The 23,810-nt window shown below is 35.5% G+C and overlaps 1 protein-coding gene across 6 annotated transcripts in view; it reads left to right on the forward strand.

Annotated features, from left to right (window-relative positions):
- Positions 1-23,810, forward strand: part of PHF14 (PHD finger protein 14) — a gene marked incomplete at its 5' end in the record, with an annotated part of 163,155 nt that overhangs the window by 82,774 nt on the left and 56,571 nt on the right. Inside the window, one exon of one of the 6 annotated variants that reach the window (XM_083881181.1) lies at positions 16,247-17,479. The exons of the other annotated variants lie outside the window; for them this stretch is intronic. Within the exon in view, the coding sequence (XP_083737307.1) occupies positions 16,247-16,259 (13 nt within the window). The 3' untranslated portion in view covers positions 16,260-17,479. Of the gene's footprint in view, positions 1-16,246; positions 17,480-23,810 lie in introns of those variants that run through there. 6 annotated transcript variants of the gene reach the window in all.

Below are 23,810 nucleotides of genomic sequence, written 5' to 3' on the forward strand. Positions count from 1 at the left end.
GTATGTAAGAACTGCAAAAGCAGCAATTTAATATCTGAAAATGCAGAGGAGATGAAAAGAAGAAAAATAAAAGTACTACTTTGTCATAGTAAAAATTGTTTAAATTTACATAAAAACAGCCTGTCTGCTAGTGTCTACTGACAGTTCTTTTAATAACACTTACTGTGAAAAAGAGATAAGAAAACCAGTGGGCTTTTAAAACTCTAGAGGTAATCTTAGTTTTTCACATTAAAGAACAATAAGTAAACTGCAGGATTTAAAATTTCTTTAATTTTGAAAGGTTTTCTAATTTCTGATTTTTCTAATAATTTCTGCTTTTATTAAAAACAAAATCACAGAATGCTTGAGATTGGAAAAGACTTCTAGAGCTGGTCTAGTCCAAGCCCCTTAAAGCAAAACAAATCAGATAGAGCGTGTTAATCTGGGCAGTGTCTGGTTGGGTTTTGAGTATCTCCAAGGATGAAGTCTCTGCACCCTCTCTGGACAGCTTGTTCTGTTGCTTGTCCTCCTCAAAGTGAAAAAAGAAAATATTCTTCTATTTAACAATCTCCTTTATTTCAGTTTTTGCCTGTTGCCTCTTGTCTTTCCTCTTGGCACCACTAAGAAGTGTTGGCTCTCTTTCCTTCTCCTTACAGATTTACACGCTGAGAAGATTCTCACTGAGTCTTCTCTTCTCCAGACTAAATAATCTCTGGCCATAGCCTATTCTTGTATGACAGATACTCCAGCCAGTCATCTTCATAGTTCCTTTGTTGGACTTACTCCTGTATTTTCATTATGTTTTTTTTGTCCTGAGGAGCCCAGAATTGGATGCAGTGTTCTTGGTGTGGTTCCTCCAGTGCTTAGTCAAAAGAAGAAGTATATTTCTTGTTCTTAAAAGTAAACCATTAAAAAATACATATATAACAGGTAAAATTTAGTTTATTATAAAAGAAACATCTTCCTGTAGTCAATATAGCAAGTCATTAAGAACACTACTGAAGAACAAGGAAGTAATTTTGCTTAATAAATTAATGTCTTGATAAAGTTGTGTCAAAGCTGTAGCTTGTAGTTGTAGTTTAAAAGGTGAATTCATTTAGCAACATTCTGGAGAATTATCAGTGCTAATGCTTGCAGTTTTCCACTGGAGGTTGCATTTTAGTGGGAGGTTCCACGAGGTAAGTTCAGATAAGACATCCACAGTTCCAGTCCCTTCCTCTGCTCTCTTCGAAAAGTGCATTTTTGAAATGCATTTCTAAATTCACTACATTGAAATATCACTCCAACAATAGCTTTCAGGGGCCACCTGTTAAATTGTATTAAAAGTGCTGTATCACTTAACCTGGCACCAGTCTGAGGCACCTAAAAGCTCACAAAACTCAACTGTGGATGGTGTCTTTGCCAATTCTGCCAACCCCAGAAAATAATAAATAATGTCATAGCTAAAACTCCACACTTAACTAAAAAGGTGCTAGAAGTGTGAGGAGGGAAGATCTAGTGGTGTTGCACAAGAAGGATGGGGTCCCTCATGAGAGATGGAGAACATGAGGGCAACAGGCTTGTCAGCCTTTAAGTTACTGTTTGCATCCCTTGTGGCAGAAATGCTGGAGTACCCCACAAAGTAGAGTAGTGGGTGCAGTTTTTACACATGCTAAGAGTTAAGATTTCCACTCTCTTAATTCCAAGCAAAACTGGGAATACAGGAGCTGGCTTTCTGTGGAATAATGGAAGAGTACTAACAGCAAGGTTTTTTCTTCTATAGATGGTAGTTCCTTAGAGACCTGATCTAAACAGTTTGTGCCATTGATTTCTAATCTACACCAAAACTATTGTGGCCTGTTTTTCACACTGTGAGTAGAAGCTTATATCTCTGTATAGGCTTTTGATAAGTGTGTCTGTATGTGCACGTGTCTGTGTTTGGAGTAGTCAATGTAAGTGGTAGCAAACATGTCAGGCATATCCTCTGTTCCTGTTTACTGTCATTTCATAGAACTGTAGAATAACCTGAGTTAGAAGGGATCCACAAGGATCATCAAAGTCCTACTCCAGGTCCTGCACAGGGCAGCCCCAAAGTGTCACCATGTGACTGAGAGTGTTGTCCAAACACTTCTTGAACTCTGTCAGTCTTGATGCTGTAACCACTTTCCAGGGGAGGCTCTTCAGTGCTCAGCCACCCTCTGGATGTAGAACCTAACAGCCAACCTAAAGTTCCCCTGACGCAACTTCAGTCCATTCCCTCAGGTCCTGTCACTGGTCACAACAGAGAAGAGATCAGTGCCTGCCTCTCCTCTTCCCCTCATGAGGAAGTTGTAATTACAATGAGGTCTCCCCTCAGTTTCCTTCAGGCTGAACAGACCAAGTGACCTCAGGCACTCCTCATATGACTTCCCCTCAAGGACCTTCAGCATCTTTGTAGCCCTCCTTGGATTCTTTCTCACAACTTTCTACCTTTCTTGCAGTGTGGTTCTTCAATTAAGAAATCCACTGTATTAGCTGGGTATCTCTAATAGTGTACACTTTGCATCTTGTGGGAAACAAAAACATGGATTGCCTTACAATATATAATAATTATTAAACTTATTAAGCTTAATTATATAATAATTATCAAGCTGTTGCTCTACTTAATATAGAAAACTCAGAAAATTTTAACTTAAAATACTTTTATATTGAAAACTTTAGAATATTTTTATTTTGAAACTTCATTTAATATTATATGTATTTAATTCTATTTAAGTTGAATAAGAACTATTGAGTTCCTATTGTCTCATTCCCATTATAAAAATACCTTAATATTTCATTCAAAACTAGTTCCACTGTTAGACAAGATGGCTAAAATAATTGCCATGCTTCCTTCATTTTTGCATTTAAATTTGTATTAAACCATATCTATGGGTAGATAATTAATTTTTTCATTATGAAGATTGATAAAATTCTGAAATTAAGCAGCACAGTATTTTCACCATAGATTAATCCATGTTACAAAATTTTGAAGTAGATTTCCTCAGACAGTTACATGTAGCAAAGTTCATGGGAAGCTGGTGGATTTTGGCTTTAGTTAAAGCAATAAGGTTCAAAACATCACTTCAGTCACCATAAACAAAATTTATGATTTGACAGTGGGCTTAATAAATACATTTAATGAATAAGTTGAAGAAAAGGAAAAATATTTAATGTTGCTGCAGTTGCCTTTTTCAGTAACTTGAGTGTATTTATTTTCTGCCAGCCCCAGAATTGTCAATGTTACTAGAGTGTTAGGTGTTATCTTTAATTTCGCTAGTTTGTGAGACATATGCTCCATTTTCATTGTTGAAATAGGCAATAGATTTCCTTCTGTCTTGGCCACCAGACCTTTTGGAAAAAACAGTGCTTCGGCTTCTGTTGGTCATTGTATTTGAGACTTACTGTGTCTTTGTCAACAAAGGAAAAAAAAAATCTGGAATTAATTAGAGAAGTCACTGATGAATGAGCTAAAACATGTTTGGTTTTTTTTCAGGAGCACTTCCTTGTGTAAGTGTGGTTCTTCTTTTAGAATATTAGCTTCAATTAATTTATTTCAAATTCATACTATGATTTTTGTTTCTGAGTTAGGAAAATTTAACCAATTTCATCAAGAATGATGGATTATGTGTATTCTATACAGTATTCTATGCAATGATTATGCTGTGAAATACTGACTCACAGACAGCAAAAGGAGAAATGGGGAAATGATAAAGCAAAATGTCCATGACTGGAACTTAACAAAGCTTACTCTCTGGAATTTTTTAACTAGCATTGATATAGATGAAAGTTAGCTACACTGGGCAGTGGTAATAATTGTGGTACTGGACCCCATTTTCAGTTTCTTATTGTAAAACTTGTAAAAACTTGTAAAACTTGAATCACTTGGATTCAGAATTTTTCATGTCTTCTGTGTATCTTTTAGGTTGGATGTTTTCAGGCAAAATTTTTAAGGTGAGATTTGAATAAGTATACTGTCTTGCCCAGATGTCCCTCACCCCATACCTTTAAGAAAAGTGAATTGAAGTCTTTGATCAGTAAATTGAATTTTGGCAAAGACCTCCTTTTATTTCCCAAGGACAGAGGAGAAATTTATTCATGTCAATTTGATGAAATCTTGGCAAAGGGAAGCTTTAAGGATATTGTGAGAGAAATAGTTTCCTCATACCCATCAGAGTCATGGTATGGCAGGTTTTAGATCATTTCTCACTGTGCTTAGAGTGCTGTGGGCTATTTTGAGTGAATTTATCCCTACAGTTGGAGTTGCTACAAGACCTGCTGGGAACAGAAATGTGGATTTAGAAGAAAGATGTTAAGGACAGTATCAATAACTGGTAATGCTGCACTGGATGAGAGAGCAGAGTAGAGTAAGAGAGGAGTAAAATGGGGCAGTGAGTGTGGAGAGTGTGTGACTCCCCCTTTTCTAGGTCATCTTTTGTCATGCATAGAGAGATGTGAGCAGGATGTGCAGAACTGAAGAATCCACAGCAATCACATAGTCACTTGTGGTAAGGAGTAGCATTTAGCTAGGCTAAGCTTCAGTGTGAATATTTCTCCCAGTGCTGTTATCTGATGTATCTTTCCTTCTCGGGCAGTCTTTGGTAAGGTAAAGATATTTCAGCCTCTGTGGCTTCTTGGACCAGGCTGATCCTTATCTAGCTGAATTGCCATCCTTGGATTCTCCACTGTATTCTCAGAGGGTTTAATGTTCATGGAGTTTTTTGTTCTTTTTTCTCTTGAGTCATTACTCTGTACCATTTCATATCAACAGATATGAGGAAATTTTTTACTCCTCTACCAGAGTTTAGCATTTGTACTATATACTTTTTTCTTCAGTAAAGCTAAACCAAAATCTTGTAGATGTGCTGTACGAAACAGGGTTCTGGGTTACTGACAGTCAAACCTTAGAGCTGTGGTTGTCTGGTGCAGCCCAGTCAGAGATCATGCTGGGACTAGAACTGGAGAAGGACCTGAGTTTGGATGGTAAATGTAAAAAAATAGAATTTAAATGGTGTGCATAGGCAGCAGAATCCAAACTATTCAAGCTTCAGGACCTGAGCAAAGTTGGACTGATTAGAGAAAGACACTGAAACAAGAAAACCAGTTGGATAATAGTCAGAGGAGGGAGAATACAGAAACTGTTTAAAGAACCAAGGAGGGGTAGTTGTGGATGGGAATCCTGTGTGAAAATGGAAGTTTGCTGTGGTCAGGACAAGTCAGTGACATTGAAATGGGGAATGGATGACTGGAAAATGACTTCTTAGTTAATTCTCAGCTACTTCATTGTTATAGGTAGCAGAAGATATTTATTATGATTGCAAAATTACTTTTTTTTATTGATTAATTAAAGCATTTACAAAAGTAGCAAAGAAGTATTTATTAAAAAAGAAAAAAGTATGAATGGTAAGCATGAATGAAAAAACTATGCTAAAGCATAATTAACATTACTTATATAGTTACAGTTCCAATGTGTTTATTTTGCATGCTTTAAAACTCTTTATTCTAAATGAAGAAAAACATTGGTATATGACTTAATTTATCAAATATATATTAAGCAGCAGCCCTTCATAAAAAGTGTTTTTTTCTGAAATTCCATGTTTTGTTAGATATTTTCCTTTATGTTACATGTTTTTATTCATCTATCTTGACCTGTTAATAAAAATAGATAAAGTAGTCAAGTAGTTTGGAATATTTTAATTTTTCCCTGTTTTCCCTCTGTTCTCCAAAAACTAGTAGGAAAGGAGAGATTTCAGAAATTAATAAATTGCATTGCAGTCACAGATTCCATCACTTTGCAGTATTCTGAAATCAAGTTCTTCAACTTCTTTGTATCCATCATTTTTACCTTATGTCTGCCTGTCATTCTAACGGGTCGATAGATTCACATTCTGTGTTATTTTCTTCTATAGAGGAAAAAATAGTGAAAAGGAATATGAGGGAACAAGAGCATTTCATAATGACTATGATCACTAATAAGACAAAAGACTGAATCTACTCTAGTAGTTCCAAAGTACTAGTACTCTAGTAGTTCCAAAGTAATGCAGAATGATAAACAATATTCTTTTATTTCATGTTTTTCTCTCAAATTCAAGTTTCGAAGATAGAAATTGATATAGATGCATTGTTTGAAATGGATTTAAGCCTGCTTTTAACTGCTTTTAAAAGCTGTTAGATTTCTGCCTGATCTGACATTTTTTAGAGGGAACCAGTATTACTCATCTGAGCAGAAGTGCCTAACAACGGCAGTAACAAAAGTTCAGGAAAATGGTAAAATTTAATATGAAATAGAATAATTTGATTCACCTTACTCCCAGTGTGCTACAGGGTGAGATATCCCTTCTTCCTACCGGTTTCAGTTGGTTTAGGTTTGTTTCATATAGATTTTACTGCCAAGACATAATATAATGAGAATATGTATGTCCAAACAAATGATTATTTTCCTATCTACAAAGGTAGTTTTATCTCTTGATTTAGCTGAAATAAACTTCATGCTTTATCTAGACTAGGTTATTGAAGTACCTGCTGAAAGTAGTATTCAGGAATACAGTTGTGTGGTAATGACATTGCAAAAAATCTGCATAATCTTTTACTTGACTTGCATTTTTTGTCACGATGCAATAATTTTTTTAAGAGTCCTTCTTAGTATTATTTGAGAAAAAATCATAAGTAAGCATGTTACAAGGGACATCATGGTATTTGATTTCACTGAACTTTTGTAGTACTTTTGGAAGTGATTTATTTAATACTTAGCACAGAGTTTCACAAGTAAAACATCTTAGTACACTGTTCTCAAACCTTTGGCATGGTCTTAAATGTGATTAATTAATAGATTTTTATATACAATACAATTTGTCATTGTCATTTTTAATATTTATGTATTAAGTTTGAATTTGATTTGCATGCATTCATCCATGGTATAGACAAACTGTGTTATAACAAATGTTGTTCTAAGTACATTGTTTGAATAGTCCTTTTCAGGAGTGCTGTACAGTGCTTTTAGTATGTAGCTTGATTCTGATACAATACAAATGCATCCATTATTTATACCTATTGATTAACTACTTCTTTTGAAAAAAAAAAAACCAAAAAACCCTATTACTAAATTTTGCATGCTTCAGGAGTAGTTTGAAAGAATATCATAATTCCTTTTTTTGTTCATTTCAGAAATATTCCATTTCTACTTAGAGACCTGTTATCTTTTTAGAAAGTTTTAATACTGAAGACTGAAAATTAACTGTGAAATTATAATGAAATAGATGAAATGTTTCCTTTGTAAGTTAAGCTTTTCTACATATGTCAATCAACCTGAGAAACTTTATGGCCTTAAAAAAGAAAAAGTCCAGTGTTAAGATGCTTATTTTAAAATACAGGTATTTGTATGAACTGTTCAAGTGAATGCATTGCATTTTCCCTACTTTTGTTTTCTTACTCTTTACTTTGTAAACACATCTGTGAAATTTTTCTTTAGGCCACTTCATGGCTAAAGCTTTTTATTGTGGAGTTGTAAATATAAATGAATAATACTAGTTTTCTGTGGGTGTTTTGGCTTTTTGTTTGGTTGGATTTTTTTGCTTTGTTTTTGTTTTGGTTGTTCATTTGGGTTTTTTTGATAGCTACCAAAATGCCTTAGATATGTTTCCACTTAGAAAACTTACGTGTATAACCTCTTCTGGCTTTTATTTGGTGAAATGTTTATCATGTCTAGCTTTCAGTGGAATATGAAATCACCAGTCAGTCTTAAGAAAAAGGCCTTTAATATGACTAATATAGTTGAATTTTAAGATGGCATCAAGGCCACAATATTTCACTATTTGTGCACAACAAGACTGATTATAAATCAGTCTCAGACACTTTTTATAGTACACTATTGTCTTACATACAGTCAGATACTGCCTGTAAGAGGGGTGGAAGGAAATTTCTTATCCTTTATAACTGACAGAAATCCACTACTTACTCACACACTGGGCATCCCAGATTTTATTCAGCATCCTGTCTTCCCATCCTGACCACAGGAATTGGTAATGTTTTTAATACTGAAAATGAAAGCTTTTAGAATATCAAGAACAAATTACCATAGCTTCTTATTTGTTTGTTCCCACAGAGCTGAGGCATAAGTACCTCTGAGCTTACTGCACAATTCCTTGTACTGAAAAGGCATCTGCTGATGTCCCCTCTAAACCTCCTAAGCTGCAGTTTGTAGCTACAAGCCCTTGTGGTGAGAGCGCTCTTTCAACTAAGAAGAGTTTGGTAATGGTGTCAGCCCCAAAATCAAAGAATCACAGAATATGCTGAGCTGGAAGGGACCCTCAAGGATCATTGGGTCCAGTCCCATCACTGCACAGGACCATCCCCAAGGGCTGAGACCTACACCATGGGCTGAGAGTATTGTCCACACTTTTTGGACTCTTACCGGGTTTGGTGCTGTGACCATTTCCCTGGGGAGCCTGCGCCGGAGTCCAGCCACCCTCTGAGTGAAGAATGTTTTTCTAATATGTAATTTAAACCTCCTCTGACACAATTTCAGCCATTCCCTTGGGTTCTGTCACTGGGCACCACAGAGAGGCGATCAGTGCCTGCCCCTCCTCTTCCCCTTATGTATGAGAAAGCTGTAACTGCAATGAGGTCTCCCCTCAGTCTCCTCTTCTCCAGGCTGAACAACTAAGAGACCTCAGGCACTTCTCATATGACTTCCCCTCCAGGCCCTTCACCATCTTCATTGCCTTCCTTTGGACAATCTCTAATAGTTTAATGTCTTAGGAATTGTAGCACCCAAAACTGCCCCCAGCACTCGAGGTGAGGCCACCCCAGTGCAGAGCAGATTGGGACAATCCCCTCCCTTGTCTGGCTGGTGATGCTGTGTGTGGTGCACCAATTCTCCCTGGAGTACTTTGTTACTGGACAGCGTCTAGAGCTCAAGCTGTTGTGTTCTGTCCTTTGACCCCAGCTGGCTTTTCTATCAGGCTGATAGAAAAGCCTTATACTGGTCACCTTTTGGTGTGTTGCAGCCATTGCTCTTCCCTCTTTCACAGAGCATGTCGTTTGTCATTTCAATTATTAGCAACCCCTCTATCCTTATTAAATCTTTGCTGAGTGCTCTCAGTTACCTTCATGTATTTGACAATGGATCCCCTGATCTTCCCCAGTACAGGGACAAGGCTGACCAGCCCATGATTTCTTTACTGTCATTTTTATTGTGCATATCTCACCACTTTAAGATTGGCTCGTCTTAGCATTTTTCAGTTTTCAGAGTCCTGCCTTGGCTGTAATGGTGTTCCTTAGATCTTACACAGGAGTCTGACAGAGATAACAAACATGCATTTTCAGAAACATTGAATAATTCCTGTGGACTGGAATATATCCAAATGGACCAGACCCATACTTGCCGTGTTCCTGCTGTTGGCTGTCCTTTTCTATCCCGTGTCATACTGGTAGGCATGGAGGTCTGAGGCCAAGTTTTCACTGTGCTTGCTGATGTATTGAGCTCAAAGGCATCACTTGCATAGCCCCTTCTGCTTTATTTCTCTGAACTCTGAGTAAATTTTCTTTTAAAAATCATTCCCCTTTCACTTGGCAACCTTCCCTTTCATGACAGCTTCCTGCAGGATTCAGCCTAGCATTGCCTTTGACAAGCCAACATTTCCTCTTCCAAAACCGTGATACAGCTCTTTGTGGTCTTTTAGTAAATTCTTCTGTAATTAAATGCCATAGCAGTGGTAAGAGATTGTACTTACACCTCACTTTCTTTTCTGGACTCAACGTTCCAATAAGCCATAAAGTGTCACTAGTGCCATTAATATTTTCAATCTAATTTATAAATAAAACTGGATCATAATGGCTTTCTTAAGCATAGGAGCAAGTGCATCACAGGTTTTGACCTGGACTGTGATAAAGAGCAGGTTGATGAAGAGGTTCCCTGTGATCCTGTAGAGACTTTTGAATGTCTCACAGTAGTACTGTTACAGTTTTAAAGTTTCTGCGACTGGGAGTTTTGAGAGGAAAAAACTCTTATAAATATCTTTAAGAATAATTTGCTTTGAAAGAAGGAAAAAAAATGGCCATCTCCTAGCTCTGAATCTGTGTTTTAGATTTGTGCTTGATAGAGCAGCAGAGCAAGAAACCAGAGTTCTACTTTGGCTTCTTTTGCAGTGTTTGTGATAGTCATGCTGAGATTTTAACATATCGAATTCACAGAGAAGGTTCTAAATGCTTTACAGATATCAATACACTATCAGTAACTGATGGCTAACTTAAAGGCTTAGGAATGTATTTTCACTGAAAACAGTATGAAAACTGTGCAGTCCAGTGTCTTTGGTGTTGACTATACGGTGTTGAAACTGAAACAGTGGAGTGAAATTTGGAATTTTTTTGTCAGAATTCATCCATACCCACTGATAAAGATGAAGTCAAATAAATTACTTAATCTACTTTCCTGTAAAAATAAACAAAACAGTTATAACAATATTATATAATAACAGCTTTAGACTTTATTTTATATACTGAAATGGAAAAATAATCTTCAAACAATTTTTTTTAATTTTAAAAGACTATTCAGGTTTTTTATTTCAAATCAATATTTTAATCTAATTAATTATATTATATGGCTCTGCTAGTTAAAATGTTTCTCAGAGTGTGGTCTATAAATAATAGCCATAATAAGCAAATTCTGTATTTGAAGAAAGTTTTGATTTTTATTTCCAGTAAAATATTTTATCTGTAAGATTAATGCTATGCTATTATATTTATACAATACTTAAGAAGGGGTCAGAATTCTCACATTAACTGAAACAGTTACAGTGAGTGACAGTACTCATAATGTAAAGCTGTGTAATATATAAAATGTACATAGTTTTATTGAGTTTATGCTTTTGAGTTTACTGATAGATGAAGTCATAATTGCTTACCTTTGGAACTTAGTTTTACAGAGAAGATACTCTGTATCAATTACTGTGAACAGAGCTGAAGCCCTGGGGTCAGGCAGGCAAAGTGATCGGCACTGAGGGTCAGTTGTGTTTTCTCTGGAGGTGTTCCTGCAGGCGTGTCTGGTGTGCACATTGCTTCAGAGTGGCCTGAATATTGCTGCTGGTGTTAGACACCTGAAAGCTCTTAAAATCTGGAAGTATATAGATTAGGCATAAAAAGTGAAATTGAGCTGAACTATAATCTCCTGTGATACAAAAAGTTGGGAAGGCAGTGAAGGACTGGCAGCTGATCTTTAAATTCATTTTTGTTGCTCATTAAACTATCAGAGGAAAGCTCACATTTATGTCTAAACTAGCAAGTCACGTGTTTTGTTAGTCAAGCATGTGTTGTGTGCACAGACAGGGTAAGACTAAAGCTGGGTGAATAAAGGGCAACTTAGTTGACCTGTCAGCTACATGTTGCTGGCAACATCTATTGGCACATCCTGGTTCAGTTTCATTAGCATATAATGATGATTGCATTATTCATCAATACTCCTCTCAAAGCTCTGTAAAGACCTATATATAGCTTCCTGCCCCCCCCGCCCCAGGTTTTAAGCATTTTAAAATTAACTTAAATTGTGAGGTTCCTAATGGTACACTTATTTTCTATTAAAACTAAGGAAAAACATACTTTTATGGGAAGACTTGATTTCATATATCATGTAACCAAATATTAATTATTATGCTTATTGCATACCAAGCAGGGTTTTTTTTTTCTTTTGAATATAAGTACTCAACTGAAAATAAGTACAGTCTAATACAGTGTAGATTACATGATATTGTGCACTTGGGATTGAGAATTATTTTGTACTGCCATATGCCCTTGTATTATACAAACCCTAACTCAATATTTTCAGTTTGTAATAATAATGATGATAAACATAATGCTCTATGATCTGTTTTTCTACTTACATAATACATATGCTGGCAGTCACAAGACTCAATTGAATTCATGGGTTGGCATTCAGTTGAATGTATTTTTTTTTTTGCCGTGAGAAGAGATATATTATACTTGAAAATGGGCTCCTCGTGCTCATTCAAAATGATAGCAGGAGGAAGGAAGAGTTCTGCTTTAAGTGGAAAGGAATAGTCACTCCTTGCAGTTAAGCACTGAATCAGATAGAGGCAGCTGCAGAGGGAAGATATGCATTGCAAAAACAGATCAATTGGAATCAGTCCCATCCAAATGAAATTACATCATTCAATAACCTTCCTTTCAAGCCATTGAAGTCTTCTGGCCCAGATTTCTCTTGTCAAGTCACTGAGTTTTGCCAATGATTAAAGTATCTTGAAATTGCTTTGATAACATCAGGGACCTTGTTGTGACAAGGTCTGTAAATGCAGTCATTTAAAAAAGAAAGCTGGGTTTCATGGAGAGTATTGAGCATATTGACTGGATATTTTTCATGCGTTCTCAGAAGGTTGTATTCACAAAGACAGTACAGAATGAAGGAAAATGATGTAGCCTATACAAAAGATTAAATATATTGGTATCGTATATGCGAAATGGTTCCATTCAGTACTAAAAGTATAATTTTCCTCTGAAATAGTATGAAATTGTGTTCTTGTTTTGAAGTGGGCATAGAAGTACTTGGAGAACAGAATTCTGTAAATCGAGACAGTCAATGCGTTTATGCAGTGACCAGCTCTAAGTGTCATTATGTTCCCATGTGACAGCTACTAAGGTAAAGCAGAGCTCTTCTGTTTCAGTGTACCTCAGATGCTGTGATCTTTTGCCCTGCAGATAACTTTTTTACAGGCTAATCAGTGTGTATATTAGCAGATAAATATATATCTGTAACCATTCAGGAAACGTTTATTAATATTTATAACTTGATCAATACTGAGAAATTTGAAGTAATTAGCAATGTCTAAAAGACACATTGCTCGTCATTGTTTTGGGAGTCTGGTTTGGGTTTTTCTTCCCTCTAAAGAGCTCAGTAACTCTCATTCACTTAATAGAGCTGGTGGGTACAGATTAATTTCTGAGATGAGGTGTACCTTGAGCAGTCTGAATTTTAAAAATGCATATTACATATCATCTTTACCTCATTAAAGTTATTCGCAAATACACCAAATTTCTCTTTAGGCTTAGCAGAGACTAATTAGGGAGAGTCCTAATTTTTCAGAGTTGATAAAGTACACTGAAGCAGCTTTTTGCCTTCAGACCCTTGAAGATAGATGGATTTTACATTGTAGTTGAAAATGTATTTTTATTTGTGCCCAGTTAGCAGCCAGAAACATTGCTGTTACAACAGCAATTTAACCTTATGAAGGCAAGTATTAAAATTGCTAAAAAGGAACCAGGATCACAACTGATGACATAAGCATGATGTTTATCCACAATTTGCAAATTTCCATGTCTGTTACACAAATGAAGAGTAGAAAGTTTTGAAATAACTTGTGGAGTTTCTTGTCCTATAAAGCCTTTCGAAAAGGAAACCTGCACATATTCTTAGACACCCACCTAATAATATTTATTAAGTAAATAAGACATAATATTTACTTAAGTGAGGAAGCAGATGACAACAGTCCTGTGTGGCTAGGGAGGAGAGAGGTTGGTGTGTTTCTCCCTCTTTGTACCAAAATTTGAAGGAAAGTGCTTTTATAATTACTTTTTGTCCTGGATTGAAAGAGAGCTGGGAGAGAGCAACTCTTCTAAAGGACCAAATATGCAATTGAGAACCTTCCTGTTCAAAGCATCTGTTATGGTATTATCTGTGATGTTTTTTTCTTTCTTAATATTTGTTCATCTACTGGTAAGACAGGAAAGCTGTTCAGTTTTGCTCGCCATCCTTATTTCAGATTTTTGTGCTCACTAAATCCTTTTCCTGAGTGAGGCTGTAAATACAAGTTCAGCTATTGAAGACAATTCTGGGTACTTCAGTCAGAAATTTGAATGGATGTACAGGAATGGGAGCAGTTCTTTGGTTGAGGAAGGGTTGGCAAATGATATGTAGAGATGGAAGAAGAGCGGAAGGAAAGACTGGAGCAGGAGAAATGTCATTAATGTGGGTGGTCTCAGGGCAGTAGTCAGTTATCAGATGAGTTTGCTATCATATTACAATAATACAATTAACTACAATAATTACAAGCTATTATATTTATACATTCATATTCCTTTTTTTTACCAATCTTTCACTCTCTAGAACAAAAAAAAAAATAGATCTTTCACTTCATTAAACAAAGCCAGTAGTGATTCCTTAATTAATAATATTTCAAACATGACAGTGTAAAGATAACCCTAGAATGTGTAAAATAAATTACGTCAAGTTAAATTTTTAATAGAGTAGAAATGGAAAAATTGTCCAACCATTAAAAAAATAATTTCCCTTTAATATGTGAGTAAATATTCTAGTATCCTTTCAAATTTCTTGATGTGTTGTTACCAATAAAAATGCAATACAAAGAAATATTATAAGAATAACTTAAAGTGCAGGTGTAGGTTACTTACACTTTTCTACTTGATGTCTGTGTTCTTACAGCCTTATGTAAATTGCTACAAAATATTAGCATCTTTTCTCAGTAGGTACATGTTTCCTCTGAGAACCTTGTTTGTACTTAATTACTTTGATTTGTGAGCTTATTAAAATTTAACTGATTATTTTATTGGTTCAGCTGTGAAGTTGGTTTTATATATAAAAACATTTACATGGATAAAATTTTTATGTGAAAATAATTTATAAATAGACATTTATATATAAGTACAGTTATATGTAGATATCCATGCATATATGTGTGTGTATACAAATATTCACATACTCATTCACTCATTTTGAGAAATCAAAATAAAACCCCTTGTATTTAAAGTATGGGTTGCTGTATTCCTGCCTAAACCTTGTTAGCCCCAGATGGGACAGCCTGTCACATTCTGATGACCTGACTGAAATGGTACAGTTGCAGCTACTGACATTGCTGTGAGAGGGTAGAGGTGGCACAGAGACCTTCAGTTTATCTTGATTGTTTCTGATGCTACCCTTCGAGTTTCTGCATCTCAGTGTGCACCCATGTCAACCTCACCCACTGAGGCTGTCAGAACAAAACTAGTTGCACTCAATAAGGGAAGAGGATTGTAATGAGATGACTATGAAGAATATTTCTATCTTACAGCTAAGCTTTTCTTCAGTTTTCTTAAAAAGTTCAAAATTGCACTGTAAAATTGCAGTTCAGGACACCTAATTTAAAATTTTAATCATATCTCAAGTAAGAGATGAAGTGAGAATTGGGAGTGAATTTATATATGGTACTTCTTGCTGTCCCTCTGATTCTTAGATTTAAAATCCTTCTACTCAAAACTTTATAAAATTCAGTTGCAAAGAACTCTTATTTGAACATGTGGCAACAAAATGACTCCTATTCATCAGACTGTTATATTTTATCAAAGTATGACAGCAGTTTATTTTTTATTTACAATTCTACTTAAATGCATTTCAAATTGAAAAAAAAAATATATAAACACCAAATGTGGTGATGGAGACTTCTTGCCGGTCTTTCTTTCAAAATGCATATGCTCGTCTTAAAGTCAGCATAGATGTTTTTCTAATTAAAATCTCACATTGCTCTAAGATACATTAATTTGCTGTATGACAAGTACTTTAAAGAATTCTAATGTAGAGAATCAGCACTTTAAAATTGTATTGATTTTTTAAAAAGCATTCTTGAAAAGTATGTATGTCATGGGTGTCAAAAGATAGGAAGTACAAGTAGGAAAAGAAAAAGCTGTGAAGGCTTTGGAATTATTGGCTCAAAGACATTTTTTCAGAAGTGACTAAAGCCTTTTATACACTGAATTATTACAATGCATTTTGGAAGAAACCCTTCCTTACTTAGACCTTCCTAAATCCTAAGACTTCTTTTCTTTCAAATGCTATTCTATAAAATAAACCTCTTTTAAGATTATAACATAGTACCCATGTTTGTGCTTGCAGTCAGTCTCATAGCTGCATTTCTGTGGGTTGCAAATCTGAGTAAAATGCTAGCTTCACAATCAAGCCCACTTGTATTAAATGGTTGTTTTTATGATTAAAAAAAAGAAAAAGAATTACCTTTTCTGTCTTGTGGTGGACTGCCTTTGTTCTTTGAGCTGTATTGAGAAAAATTTATAAGAGTTATAAGGCTGCTATACTTGAATCAGTTTAATGTTTTGACACTTAGAGACTCTTGAAAATTTGGTATGGGTGTCTAAGTATTTGGATCTGAGCATACACGTTGCTTAAATTTAGTATGATGTTAAAATGTTTCATAAGACAGAGGAGAGCTGCTATGATCTTTCAATGTTAATATTTTTTTCTTATCACTTTACTGTGTAGATACCCTTCATGAGACACAACTCTGCCACAACTCATCCTCGGAGGCAATCGTGGAAACCTTTTATAATAGGATTTTTAAATGTGGATAAAGCTCTCAATAGAATACCTAAAGTAAAGGAGAACAGCTACCTTGTCTCAACTATAAGCTTATTATGACAAAACATTGAGTTTGCTTGTCAGGCTTGGATAGAATGTAATTGATTGGTTTGTTATTTGAACTGACAAGGTGGTTAATTTGCCTGCATTTTTTTGCACTATTCAGGAACATTTTGTATGTGCATCGTTGAAAAATCCTGGATAAATGTCTTGTCAGGATTGTCCTATTAAGTAATGTCTCTTTCCCCTGTGCTTCGTTGGCAAATGATGTTATACAATGCGTGGATTCATTGAAGAGTGACAGAAGCCTGTGGGACTTAAATATTGTGTGTTTCTCTATGGTGATACTGAAAGAAATAAGCAACAGTTTGCCATCTGCCTATCACTCTACTTATATACAGTTTAATAAGAACATTTCTATATAGAACACTGTGTTGTACATAGACCTTACTGTAAAAAGGATTGTTTCCTAAAAAAAATAAATGTTCAGTGATAATGAGACCTGTAAAACACTTGAGACTTACTATTCTGAAGGAATAGATTTGCAATGGAAAAATTGATTTTATGCTTATTAGTATGAACTAATTGTTTCTGACTCCAGACACTTGAGTGAACAGAACTATACCTATACTTCTTTCTGATAATTTTTTTTTTAAAAAAAGAAAAAGTTGAGTATGTGCAGGCATTTGTTTCATTTGGCTTACTTCTCTGGCAGTGTTCAGGACAAGCTTATCTCCTCCCAGTACAAACACAAAATTGTTTTGTAAGTTGGGGAAGGAATGAAGAACTGATCACACAGCGTGACAGCTGAGATCTTCGTCTCCGTCCGTATATATCCTGGTAGATGTACACATAGTATTTTGATCTTCAAATGGTACAGATCCAGTTCTTAAATCTACAGTATCAGAGTGTTGACACCTTCATCGTTTTCATCTTGAACTTCTTGCTCGGAAAAATTCTGCTCAAATGCTATCACACTTGTAACTCTATGATCTATAATCTTTGAATTTCTTGAGATATGGTGGGTTTTGTCATCTATCAAGGCACGTTTCCATTTGAAAGTATTTTTTAAACTTAAAAAAGAAATTAAATGCTGTAATAAGTAATAGGAGAATATACAAATTTATGTATACTTATCTATGAGTCATATCTTACCAGGGCATTTCATGTTTGAATATTATATTAAATAAAATTAACCTGATGTCTGACACGTCGTTTCGTTTTAAAAAGGGGGTGGGAGAATCTCAGAGTTAAGATTTTTGTTGGAACTATCAGAAATGCTTATCATTCTGTATTGTCAAGGCATACGAAGACACCTTAAAAATGAAGAAATTTGCACTGGGAAGTAGATGCTAATGCAGGAATTTGATCTTTAAGGATCTGTAAGAATTTGGTCTTTAAGGATTTAAGAATCCTTTCTAGAAAGGATTTCTAGAAAGAAAAGACCCAAGTTTATTGACCGGTTGTGCAGTATTATGAAAGTAAAGAGTTGTGTCCAAGTGCTGTGTAAGCAAGGGGGGAAAAAAAATGTTTGGCCATGCATCATGCTGAGTTTATGAAAAAAAAAAAAAAAAAAAAGAAAAAGTTATGTTTACTGTCATTTATGATCATTCATTAAACTAAAATGGTCTAGGCATTGTGGATAGGAGAGAATGATAAATGTGGCTTATCTTGGCTTTAGTAGGACTTCCAAAAAACTTCTGTGTGTGACATTCCTTTAAATATATTAGAGATTCTTTTAATTAAGCTGCAATAAAATATGTAGCTGATTAGGAAAGTAAACCAGCTACCATGGACTCACTGTCAAAAGATACTCAGCTCACTGGGTTCCACTCCAGCTCTCCTGGATTCAGTATTACGATATTTTTGTTAATTTTTGCTTTAGCGTCTTAGGTACTGAAGTAAAGTCTTTGGACACATTGGGAGGTGATGACAAGAGGATGTGAGGGAGTGCAGTATTAAAATTTAAAAAAAGTTTTAAGAAAGTATTCAGAAAAAAGCATGCAATGCAGAAAGGAAAAGGCAAATCACCATTGATTGTGTGATTATGTTATCAAGAGTGACTTAAAAAAAAAAAAAAAAAAGACATTTTGGGGTACTTTAAGTATTTTAAGTCCTTTAAGTGTTTTAAGTACTCTGGATTACAGAACATTGATCTGTGATCCAGAGTAACAACTGATCAAACCTGATACATACAGAGAGAGGTGTTGCATTTAACTTACTGAAGTGCTTCTCCCAGATATTCAGAACAGTGTCTCACACTTGGAAGTTTCAGCTAGCGTATCCTGTCCACTTTGGTAAACAGGGAATGTCCAAAGTAAACTGAACTGGATGATAGGAAGAACACAGGAGACATGAATAAAAATAGCTTAAAATAGTAATATCTCTTTAATTTAATGAAGATGGGAAATACGTTTAAAAAGCCCAAATTAATATGAAAATTATAAAGAGAGAAGATGCTACAAAGAAGGAAAAAAATGTTCTTCAAAGCTGATCAAACCAAAAATAAGCTACATCGTTTCAAGATGATTTAGCCAATAGGAAGATTTTTTCCTAATAATAAGAATACTTGTACTAGAGATGTTTGTTAGGGAAGTTCAACAATCTCTGCTATTGGAGGATTTTAAGAACGGACTAATGCGTGTTAAATACTGTTTCAAATATTGTTGGTATTTTCCTGGACGTGCTTGAAATCCTAAGGTGAATTCTCGTTGTATTTTTTATGATTTTCCCCAGTACAGCTTCCTTGTAGAATTTTGTTCTGTCTCTCTCTCTCTCTCTCCATCTCTCTCACCCTCTCCCATATCATTAGGTTGAAAGCCAGATGCTAACACTTGATGTTTCACCTTTTGAAAGATGTTTGATGGCAGTATTCAAAACTATAATGGACTTTTCTAGTAGTTCATAAACAGTACACCATTCAGTAGAGTTAATAGTCTGAACACCTGAGAGTGGCACTACAGATGCAATCATGTATTGCTAGAATGTAATTCAGAAAGACAAATGCAGCATTTGGTAATAGCTTCTTAAATTTTACACTTTTCAATTTGTCAAAGGACTTTTTAAGTGTCTAATTGGTGTAGCATTACTTTAATGCATGTCTTTGGGTCATTGTCTTCACAGAAATTGTTAGTTTAAACATTAAAATGCTGGAAATAGAAGTTCTGTATAGTAGCTGTATATTAACAAAAGCAAATGCATCTGAAATATTGTTCATATCATTATATTTCACTTGTATATGTGGGCCATTAATGAATTTTGCAAACTAATTTAACAAAGCCATGTGTTGTGCAGTTTTGCAGTACTAAGAGACAAAAAAGGTAATTTCTTGCTGAAAGAAAGCTTTTCACATACAGGTATAGGAAATAAAGTTTCTTTTCAGCATTCATAGAATTCATTTTGTACATGCAAACTTAAGTTTCATAAACTAAATGATTTGTAGACCATTCAGAAAAAATCTCGGTTACATAGGAATGACATACAACAATAGCCCTTTCAGATTCTTCCTTACCTGTGAATAATCAGTGTTAGGTTTTTGGATATGAGGAGGTGTCTGATTTAGTATTAAAATAATTATTTTAATCAGTTAAATCAGGTGGCAGTTTTGGATTTAGCATAATAAATTTAGCTACACAGATGTCTGCCAGATTAATGCTTGTTTTATTTTGGTGTTTTGTGGTATAATTGAAATACACTATTTGTTTCTATTTCTGCCCTTGAGATTGGACAGAAATTTAAGTAAACAGGAGATCAGACAATTTCCCATATCCAAAAATACTTAGGCACCTTATCATGAACCTACTCTTAGTTGAAGATCAGTAAGCTCATCATGCTCTGTCAGGCTATGTCCATCTTGCCTGTACACTGTCTTCATCAATCATTCCTCATCTGGTATAATCTCTCACCTTTCAGCAATAGCCATGCCCTCTCTCTTCCAGGCATAACAGAAGCGAGTCTACTGTGTCATCTACAATTATAAACTATGTAAATAAGAGCCCTCCTTTTGTGTACTTGCATTGTACCTGGCATAATAGAAATTAGAATGTGACTTAATTAGTTAGTGTAATACCATAGCTTTATCCTTCCCAGAAAGAGTATTTCGTTTAGCTAAATCAAAAATATGAGACTATTAGAATCCAGGAAGATGTAGGTTGCAGAACCAGCCACCCACTCAATTAAGACTCACTGCAAAGTTAGATCTAACTTTGAAATTGGGTGAAGTTCCTTACAATTTAATGTGGGTGAATTATTAGCATATGTGAAGATAGAGAGCCTTTCAGGATAACAAGTACCTGTGTGTGAAGAGGTCGTATAGTTGGGCTGCATCCTACTTTATAATCAACAATTTATGCATATGCAGTCACATCAGAATTTTAGTGTAGAAATGTGTCACACTCCTGAAGTTAGAATGTACCTGAAGCCTATGTGAGAAGACTTCTTAAAAACATTTCTGTAGAACAGAAACTGTGAGATGACCGCAGATTTTTAGTTGTTATGCTATTCATAGGCAAGGAAAAAGTGTAGAAATCAGGAAGAGGTGAACCAGCTTCTTCCATTTTATACTTGATAGGGTTTTATTATTTTGTCAATTTTTTGTCTAAAGACAAAGCAGTTTGTAAGAATCTAGATCTTGTATTTCAGAGTCTAAATATTGTACTGCATTGCTTCTGGTTTGTGTTTCACCTGTGACATATCACAGCAAAATGAAAGCAATTTGTTTTGGAATTAATTGGGCTGAAATGAAGAGTTTTGATGTGGAATGGTAGGGTAAGATACAAAGTCATACCTTTGCTTATTCACTTTGTTTCAAGAAATGTCAGAAGCAAAAGATGAGTGCTATCCACATATTCTATAATGAAAACATGCTATAGTTTTGGGCTCTTCCCTCAGTAACTAGAATAAATGTACCTTTTGGACAGCATTAATAATAGTGCACTAAATAGAGGACTGTACATTTATTTCACTATTAGATCTTGAATTTTATTGTTTAAATAAGGGCCTTCTTTGATGTGACATGTGAGAGTTCCTGCTGCAGCCCACCGAACAGTGTTCATTCCTGTCATCCAGAATTTATCACTCCAGGGGTCTTGTTGCAGTGAGGTGTCACAGGAGCACTCCTCAGCTGCTCCAGGCTGAAGTCATTCATTTTAGTTCTACAGTTTGAGTTCACTTGAGCTACATTGATTTACTCTTAATTTTTGGGAATGCTTATGTGTTCCTTTCTATTGTATATCTAATAGGTGCTGATAAGAAACCAAGTGTTGACAGTGACTTACACGGTCATGGCTTGTTTTAAGGTGCTCATCTGAAATCAAGAATGTGCTGCAATGTAAAATTAACCCCAAATCACGTTTCCATCTGCTTGCAGTTCCAGAGTGACTCAGCACTTGGACACTGAGGGATTAAATGGGAGAGAAAGTTCCTGAGAAGAAACCTCTGTTCCTCAGATGTCTCTTCCTTAGGTGCCAAGAGCCTTTAGTCAGAAATGGGGTCCAAAACAAGCCAGCAAAGGATTATGCTTATGAGTAGTTAAATCAACACTGGTGCTGGAGTAGCCACTTTGTTGCATGCCTTCAGCACGTGGGTGCATGTACATACATGGATCCCACTGCAGTTCCCTCGGAATTTAAAAATTCTGGATTTGCTTACTTCTAATCTTTTTCTGTCTAATTCTGAGTTTGTCAGAGTAAGGCTTATATGACAAATTCTCTGCTTTTAATTGTGAGATATGTATCAATGTTTTATATCTTTCTTTATTCAATTAAAGTAAATCTTTCCAAGCTGTTGTGACAAATTGGGAGCTGTATATATATTTTGCAATTTTGTATTTTGTTCACCGTGGTACCTTTTGGCGTGACACTGCAGGCGGTGTGCAATGATGTGTACATAAGTGAGATTTTTTGTAGTCTCTGAAGCATATTTGAAAAGTTGTATTTAAAGATTAGCTTATTAATGTTGTGTTTCAGGGACATGTAGGTAATTACTTTTACAGCTATAGATGGGTGATGCTGTCTGGTGAATGCAAAATAGGTTTCTTCGCTCTGGCTGAATCAGCTCTTTGCGGTTTTCAGTGATATTAACCAGTGACTTACAAATGTGCCAGTGACGGGTGGGTTTTGCATTCACGGCTCCTCTGTAAAAGCACAGGTCTTTTTCCCCAGTGCTTGCAGGAGGACTTCTGCAGGCCAACTGATAAGACTCCCTCCTGTGCAGGTAGATGCAATGTAATGAAATTGGATGTGTGTGCTGAGCTTTGTAAATAAAATGAGATTGACCCCAGCCATTATCTCATTTATCTCATTTACATTGTAAAATCAGTATCTGCACTATTGATTAGAGCATAATTAGTTAATTATGAACACGATAGGGCTTGAGCACAGCCAGCTGTACTGCTAACAAAACTAACAAAAACAATCCAAGGGCAAGAGCAGATGGAGATCACTCTGTTAAAGAACAAAGCAAACATATTTCAGGTATGGAAATGCCTGATCAAGCTTTCTTGCCGTGAAGAGGTAGCTGACATGCATTCTATACTTCTATAAATAAAGAATGTTCATTTGGGTTTATTTTTAACTTTTATTATAACTACTTCAGATTTCACCTTTCTTCTTCACACTCCATTTTCTCCATATTTAGTGGGCATATATCTATCCTCATTAATTGCTGGAATGAGGAACATGGTGATTTTTAATTTTGATGCTTAAAGTAATGTCAGGCTTGTTATAACAGTGATAGTAAGCAATTACCTGTCAGTTAGAGGTAATTTAGGAGGTTAGGTTAGCTTGTTTTTGTGTGAAGCTCTGCTTTTCCACAAAGTTTTCAGTTTAGCCTCTAACCAGGCCACTGAAGATGGCCCACTTCTTAATTGCATTTGTAAATCATATGCTTCACCACAAAAATAGTTAGCAAGATAAACAGCAGCAAGATAAAATATTTACTAGTTTAAGTTTTTGAATGTGTGACCTTGAATGCACAATGGTAAAAATTTCAACAACCTGTTATACGGAGGAAGTGAAGTGGCTTCTTCCTCTTTCCCCCCCTCCCCATCCCAACAGTTTTGTTTGTCCTGTTAAGCCATCTACAGGATGGAAGCGGGTGATACTTGTAAATGATGGTGCCATGTGACTCCTTTGCTCTGTAAATGTCCAGAATGTGATGGATCTGTGAGTGCATTTACCGACAGGCTGCCAGACTGTCAGCATGACAGCTTTTGTGACCCAACAATTTCATTCTCTGTAACTAAGTCAAAAATGCTCTGTATTTTTGTGTTGCTTTCTTATTTTCTGAATGTGACAGTGGGATTTCTATCATTTTTATGTTGCTAGACAAAAGAACACGGCTAATAGTATACACTTGAGGGATTCATCTTGTTTTATTCGTGCCATTTTAACTTAGGTGCAATGTTTGCTTTTGGAATTAGTAATTAAGAATGCCAGGGGTTTTTTTCACTGTGATATGTGTATGCCCA

The sequence above is a fragment of the Zosterops lateralis genome, assembly GCF_965231275.1.
Source record: "Zosterops lateralis genome assembly, chromosome: 1".
NCBI classification, from domain to species: domain Eukaryota; kingdom Metazoa; phylum Chordata; class Aves; order Passeriformes; family Zosteropidae; genus Zosterops; species Zosterops lateralis.